Source organism: Carassius carassius, chromosome 18 (genome assembly GCF_963082965.1).
Source record: "Carassius carassius chromosome 18, fCarCar2.1, whole genome shotgun sequence".
Classification (NCBI taxonomy): domain Eukaryota; kingdom Metazoa; phylum Chordata; class Actinopteri; order Cypriniformes; family Cyprinidae; genus Carassius; species Carassius carassius.
The window spans coordinates 5,366,963-5,374,533 of record NC_081772.1 but is presented as its reverse complement, the minus strand read 5'-3'; the positions used below and the strand labels follow the sequence as shown (position 1 = coordinate 5,374,533).

The 7,571-nt window shown below is 37.1% G+C and overlaps 1 protein-coding gene across 1 annotated transcript; it reads right to left on the bottom strand.

Annotated features, from left to right (window-relative positions):
* Positions 1–365: 365 nt before the first annotated feature.
* Positions 366–7,345, bottom strand: LOC132091805 (protein unc-93 homolog A-like). Its single transcript, XM_059497910.1, has 8 exons — positions 7,139–7,345; positions 6,602–6,783; positions 4,442–4,671; positions 4,233–4,352; positions 3,602–3,819; positions 1,150–1,285; positions 936–1,067; positions 366–741 (listed from the first exon to the last, which is right to left on the bottom strand). The coding sequence occupies exons 1-8, from the start codon at positions 7,235–7,237 to the stop codon at positions 482–484; spliced, it is 1,377 nt and encodes a 458-aa protein (XP_059353893.1). The 5' UTR covers positions 7,238–7,345; the 3' UTR covers positions 366–481.
* Between the last annotated feature and the right edge of the window lie 226 nt (positions 7,346–7,571).

The following is a 7,571-nucleotide window of genomic DNA, read 5'->3' as shown; positions in this document are numbered from 1 at the left end:
GTGACTGACTCTGTTGGAAAATTTATTTAATTAGGAACAATTCAGAACAAAAAGTTTGAAAATACATGTCTATAAAAAAACTACCATAAAAAATTCAACTGTGTTAAATTTCAAATGTTAAATATTCAAGTAAAAAAAAAACTAATTCAAAACTATGTTAAATGTCACATAAAATTCTGTTTTGTTAAGTGACACTTGTCACTAATTCAAATTTACACAATTCAGATGTAAATACTAGCTCCATAAATAAGTGGGTGCCATCAAGTGGAGAAGACTAATGAAAAGATTCACATTAATCAAATCTTATTTTAAATGTTTGCTGAAGTAAATATAGGATAAGATCGATTCATGGCTTAATATTGAATTGACGTCATTAAAAAAAAAGATTAATCGGAAAAAAATGTGCCCAGCCTAATACTGAGGCAGAAATATCAACTAAAATCTATTTGCATTTTTGTCTGAGAGATAATATCTTTGTCATTTAATTCTTTGACGTCCTCATTTTCTGGTTAAGCAAGTCGTCATTAGTCACTTGTGGAGTTGGATGCTTGTACTCGTTGTACTCAGCGTAAAGGTAAGTAACCACGGCAAGGGCAAGAACAGCCAGAGCAACGTAGATTTTGGTGGACAGGCAGAGGAATGTGCTGTAAGCAAAGGCTATAGCAAAACCGAGTGACTCCCATATGCGGTAGTTGGCAAATGCTGCTTCTTTGTCCTTAGCAAAGAGAATGCCATAAAGTGCTACAAATGAAATAAACACACAGTATAATGAATTCACAATATATTTATAAATTAAAATATATCTAAATGTTGAAACATCTATGGAAGCATTTATATAAGTATTTTAATATTGAATTATTTATTTTTATAATTTTATATTTGTAATAATAACTTAACTGTATAGATTACAGTGGTATGCAGTATGAAGCACTCACCATTGATTTGTGTTTGCCACACAGCGTCTGCCATCCCCCAGAGGGCTGGAAACACAAAGAACACGCCCAGCTGGTCTGGATGAGGCTTCCAGTACAAAAGACCCAGAAAACAGCCCAGGTTTGTCACTGCAGCTGTGAAAGTGTAGTAAGATAGAACAAACATAACCAATCAGACTTAATCTTTAAACCATGTGTGAACCTGTTCTTGTATTACCCAAGCAAAAGAGGGGGAGTCTTCCAGTGTATTGAGCCAGTCTACCAAATGCGAATGAGCACAGGGAGTTAGAAGCACCAAAGCAGATCATCACAAAGCCAATGTAGTGTATTCCTATCGCACAGGTCACATAGTTCTGCAGGGGAAAGAGGGTTGCAAAAATATTTCATTAGGATTAATTAGTATTCATGTCCTCCCAGTCTGCATATGGCTGGGCCGTTTCCATTATAGACAGCAATAAAATGCCCTACATTTAAAATTCTTGCACTACTTGCTGAGCCATTCAGGATAACCTACGACAGACATCAACTACTTCAGCTGGGCCTAACAACACAGCTGCAGTGGACACCTCCAACGGATTTTCCCTGGGAATGCCTACGTCCAACTGAACAGCGATTTGTCAGGACAAAGAGGAAGCGTGGCTCGGGAGGAAGAATTAAACGCCGCGTTCGTGCAAGAGGATCTAAACCCCCACTACCAACTATGGTCCTCTCTAATGTGAGATCGCTAAGGAACAAATTAGATGAACTCCATGCCTCTACTCAATACCGGTATGAATACAGAGATAGTTGTCTGTTATGTTTCAGTGAGACTTGGTTGAACCGTACAGTGAATGATGACAGTCTTTCCCTACCTGGCTTTGGTACACCGTTAAGACTTGATAGAGATCAACAAGCTCCCAAATTTATTTTGGGTGACTTTAATGGCTGCTCTTTGTCATCTGCATTACCCCACTATCATCAATATATGAATTGCGCTACGCGTGGATCAAAAATAATTGATCTATGTTATGGGCTTATGGCAACATAAAAAATGCTTACAAAGCAGTCAACAAACCAGCGATAGGCTGCTCAGATCATAACACTGTCTTTTTATTGCCCTCTTATCGACAAAAACTGAAGAGGGAAAAATCTAAAATCGCATCAGTGCGTGTGTGGGACGATGACAGTGTGACAGCTCTGCAGGGCTGTTTTGATTGAACAGAGTGGAGCGTTTTTGACTGTGTAGATCTCAACGAGCATGCGGATGTTGTCACGTCATATATTCACTTTTGTGTGGATAATGTGATCCCGACAAAATGTGTGAAACAGTTTGCCAATTCAAAACCTTGGATTACAACTGATATTAAAAAACTGTTAGTGGATAAAGAAAGAGCATTTTAAGCAAATGCCAGGTATGGAGGGAAGCTGATTCAGAAGGAAATACAGACGAAAATCAAACAGGGCAAGAGACAATATAAAGACAAAGTTGAAAAACAACTAAAGGAAAATAACTCACGTATGGCGTGGAGGGGTATTAAAAATATCATAGGTCAAAATAACTGCTCTAACACCCCGGAGCATACAGTTGAGCAGGCAAATGCCCTAAAAAGAACACTTTGCGAGATGGGAGAGTGACGTGCCAGCCCATTCAATAAGCCTTGACGGAAGAGCATCACAAACTTACCTGGTCTGTTAAAACATTAGCAAGATACTCGAAAGCACAACAATTTTTTAAGGAAACTGCGTAGTTTCAATGCTGACACAACAACTCTGACATTGTTTTATTTAACTTTTATTAAGAGTGTGGTGACTTTCGCCATCCAGTGCTGGGGGGGGGGTCTTTCTGTCCAGAACAGGAATATGCTCGACAAGGTGACTAAAATGGGCAGGAAAATTACTGGATCTGAGGTTAAAAGCATCTCCAATCTCGCAGATCAGTAAACCCTCAATTTGGCTCTGAGGATACTGGATGATCCATCCCACCCCTGTTCAGAGTTTTCCCCCTCCCCTCTGGACGCAGATTCGATTGTCCCTAACAAAAACTAAACGTGCCATTACATCATTTGTGCCGAGGAGCATTCAGTTACTGAACAGATCAGACAAAGGCACATAGACATTTTTAAATGTGTACTATTGATTATTTGTTAATTATTTATTGATTTATTTTAGTGATTAGATTGATGATTGTATGTCAACACCATTGCTGTGTTGTTGTTTGTTTTATTTTACTTTTTACTGTATCCTTTATGTTATCTGTGTTAATGTTAAATGTGACTCCCTTAATCTTAATGTTAAATGTGTGCAAAACAAATTCCCCTCGGGGCAATAAAGGTTTTCATCTACTCTGCTACCTTCCATTACGCAGCACTCTGTTTGTTGTTAGGATGACGAAAGGTTACATTTTTAATTTAGGCTGGTCTGCTTATAAACTCACATACTTAAACAGTAATATACTGTACAGTGATGCAAACTACTGAAATTTCTCAAATATTTTATCATTTACATGATTAATGTAATAACGGAATATGACGAGACAAGATACTTATTGTTTTTGACATTCCAATAGCATGTGTGCATATTTCAAAATATTATTTGAAAATAGTTTAAAATGATCACTTGTCAACTAGAATTAGACCTAGAATTTCCTTCACGGTTTTATTTCTTTATGCTTTTAAGACATGTTGGTCTACCTTTGTGTATTCGCCAGCTAGGAAGCTTTGCTCAAACCCACTGTTCAGGGTCAATGGGATGAGAAGCAACAATCTAGGATTTCTCAGGAGCTTGAAGGTAGCCAGAAAGGTGCTGCAAAACGACTGGTTGTCCTTGGTTTTACGAAATTCTATGACCAGATCTCGGTCGATGTTGTCCAGGAACACTGCCACAAAAATGATGGCCAGAACCCCCAAACCTGCATGGACCAGGAAACACTAGGTTAGGAAATTCCTAGAATAATGCAAACTAGATTTGTATTTTTCCTGAAAGAGCTGTAAATGGCACTTGTCCATTACTAGGTGCTTGGTAGGTTGTTCTTGGTGGTTCTAGTGATTGCTCTGTGGTTTCTAGAGTATTCTGAATAGATCTAGACCTTTGCCTACACACAATGCTAGATGACTTATGTACTGAAGTTTAATTATTAGGGGTTTGTGCAGAACTTTAATTTTAAACACCATTAATAATTGCATTTTTATGTTCACTGCAATACAGGAATCAGTAATTTGGACATTCAAATCTAGATCTTTTTTCAGTGGAAAGTATGGATGAAATCATTATATGATTGACTAAACTATTTTTTGGACACAAATATGAATGATTGTTACCCACCGATATAGCAGCCTAGCAGTGTGTTCACTAGGTGTCTTGCTGGAAGGGTTGTGTTTGCGACTGTGAAATTTTCAACACATGATGTCGCACCACAGAACTGCAGGTTCTCCTCAGGGACTTCTAGAAATGCATAAACGCTCGGTGTATTTACAGTCACCCAAATAAATTAATAAAAATGGACACTGGCAAAGTATTTAATCCAACTGTACCTATGCTAGCATCCTGGCCGAATATCAGAGATGACATGAGGTTTCCCCACACCGCTGATGACTGAAAAATGAAGAAAAATATTCCAAAATATTGGTTGATGATATCCTGGCTTTTCTTGTTGATTTTCTGGCCTCGTCTGTTTCCACTTATTGTGAGATAGGTGCATTTTGCAGACCACAGTAGTGAACCTCCCATACCCAGAACAGCAGAGGTTATCATCAGACTTGGCCTGCAGACAAAAATGATGAAATGAGGTGCTGAATGTTGTGCTGAAAGACACTACAGATAACTTAACTGAACTAACAGAACCTTCAGCTCTTAAATGTTTAAATGAAATGTTTGGGGTCAGTAAGTAGCAGCACATCACAATTGAACAATTACATTTTAAAATTTAGCAAAACTGAAATCTATTTATATTTATTTTTGATCAAATAAATGCAGCTTTGGTGAGAAAATACTTTTTTTCAAAGATATATAAAAAATCTCTATATATATCTTACCGACCCCAAACTTTTAAACAATATAAAAATATTAAATATATAACAATATAAATATACAGGTGCATCTCAGTAAATTAGAATGTCATGGAAAAGTTCATTTATTTCAGTAATTCAACTCAAATTGTGAAACCCGTGTATTAAATAAATTCAGTGTACATAGACTGAAGTTTTTCTTGTCTTTGGTTCTTTTAATTGTGATGATTTTGGCTCCAATTCACTATCTATCTCAACAAATTAGAATTCTTTATAAGACCAATAAAAAATACAAAAAAAAAGTAGTGAACTTTTGGCCTTCTGGGAAGTATGTTGATTTACTGTACGTGTACTCAATACTTGGTAGGGGCTCCTTTTGCTTTAATTACTGCCTCAGTTCAGCGTGGCAGGGAGGTGATCAGTTTGTGGCACTGCTGAGGTGGTATGGAAGCCCAGGATTCTTTGACACTGGCCTTGAGCTCATCTGAATTTTTTGGTCTCTTGTTTCTCATTTTCTTCTTGCCAATAGCCCATAGATTCTCTCTGGGGTTCAGGTCTGGTGAGTTTGCTGTCCAATCAAATACACCAACACCATGGTAATTTAACCAATTATTTTTGGTGCTTTTGACAGTGTGGGCAGGTGCCAAATCCTGCTGGAAAATGAAATCAGCATCTTCAAAAGGCTGGTCAGCTGAAGAATGCATGAATTGCTCTAAAAGTTCTTGGTAAACTGGTGCAGTGACTTTGGTTTAAAAAAAAAACGCAATGGACCAACACCAGCAGATGACATTGAACCCCAAATCATCACACACTGTGGAAACTTAACACTGGACTTCAAGCAACTTGGGCTATGAGCTTCTCCACCCTTCCTCCAGACCTTGGTGTCAAAATTAAATACAAAACTTGCTCTCATCTGAAAAGAGGACTTTGGACCACTGGGCAATAGTCCAGTTCTTCTTCTCCTTAGCCCAGGTAAGATGCCTCTGACGTCTGAATCGATTTTGCTTGACAATCTTCATAAGGCTGTGGCTCTCTCGGTTGATTGTGCATCTTTTTCTTCTTCACTTTTTCCTTCCACTCAACTTTCTGTTAACATGCTTGGATACAGCACTCTGTGAACAGCCAGCTTCTTTGGCAATGAATGTTCGTGGCTTACCCTCTTTGTGAAGGCTGTCACTGGACAACTGTCAGATCAGCAGTCTTCCCCATGATTGTGTAGCCTAGTGAACCAAACTGAGAGACCAATTTGAAGGCTCAGGAAATCTTTGCAGGTGTTTTGAGTTGATTAGCTGATTGGCATGTCATCATATTCAAATTTGTTGAGATAGTGAATTGGTGGGTTTTTGTTAAATGTGAGCAAAAATCATAACAATTAAAGGAACCAAAGACTTAAACTACTTCAGACTGTGTGCACTGAATTCATTTAATACATGAGTTTCACAATTTGATTTGAATTACTGGAATAAATATACTTTCCCACAACATTCTAATTTATTGAGATGCACCTATATGTCTCTTGTATTTCACACATAATAGTCATTTCAGGCCTGGTATTTGAAATGGTGTCTCACACATGCACAAAGAATAATGCCATTTTTAACTTACTGTATACTGTAAGCAACTACGCTTACATATCTGTTTACATTGTTCAACAAATCAGTACAAAAGGCAGAGAAATGCACACACCAGCCTGGCGCAAGGTTTCCAAAGGAATAAGACACATAACAAGCCATAGAAAGGACGATGGTCCATTTACAGCCCAGATTTTTGATCATTATTGAAGGCAGAAACATCGAGGACAAAATCATAGCTCCATAGATGACACTGAGAGAAATAACACCCCTTCCATCCTCAGCATTAAGACTGCTCTGTAACGTACAAACATGCTTTCATCAATATAAATATACCCACAAATCAAAGCCAACAATAAAGTTATGTTTTGTAACAAATCAATGTAAGAGTGTTTCTTCATTAGGAAACTGTTCTGTAGGAACATTTGAAAGACAATATGCTTTACATAAATCATTATGGTTAAGGTTATAGAGGCCAGATTTTAATAGCTTTAATTGTTAATAATAATTTAATCTTGCCTCCCACACAACTTTTTAAAACTTTATGTTAAATAAATGATCTGCTTTGCACCTTTTCTGAGCAACTACAAAGAGTCATGTTTTAAGTATGTTTGTGTAGATATTTATTTATTTATCATCTCTGATTTGTTACCTGTAAACTCTGCAGTCCTCCATATGCTGTAAATAAAAGCAAAAATCCAAGTGAAACCACAAGGACATTTTTGGTGGTTCGGCTCATCAATTTTTTCATCCTGAAATCCAGTGAATGCTTCAAAAGGGATGAATTCCTTCAGTGAAAGACAAAACAGATTCTAGATTGACTTGGAAGTCACACTGAGCTAATACAAAACAAGGCTGAAAATGCTCTAGGACAAAGTTCACTGTAATGCAGTCATGAAAAACATTCAGTTTTTGGATGCCTAAAGCTGAGTCAATAAAGACAAACTGATTGCTTATCAGTTACTAAAGTGTTTTTTTTATCACACGTTATCCTCTTCTTTTTTCCTATGGAACAATATATATAAATATATTAAATTGTAATAATGTTTTACAATATTACTGTTTTTACTGTAGTTATATCCTTT

What these genes read in the sequence shown, in the direction of transcription:
- LOC132091805 (XM_059497910.1), bottom strand. Translation starts at nt 7,237, where the DNA reads ATGAAAAAATTGATGAGCCGAACCACCAAAAATGTCCTTGTGGTTTCA. An exon ending in GAGGACTGCAGAGTTTACAG is followed by an intron (nt 6,784 to 7,138) that starts GTAACAAATCAG and finishes TGTACGTTACAG; the next exon opens with AGCAGTCTTAATGCTGAGGA. An exon ending in ACTCCCCCTCTTTTGCTTGG is followed by an intron (nt 1,068 to 1,149) that starts GTAATACAAGAA and finishes ACACTTTCACAG; the next exon opens with CTGCAGTGACAAACCTGGGC.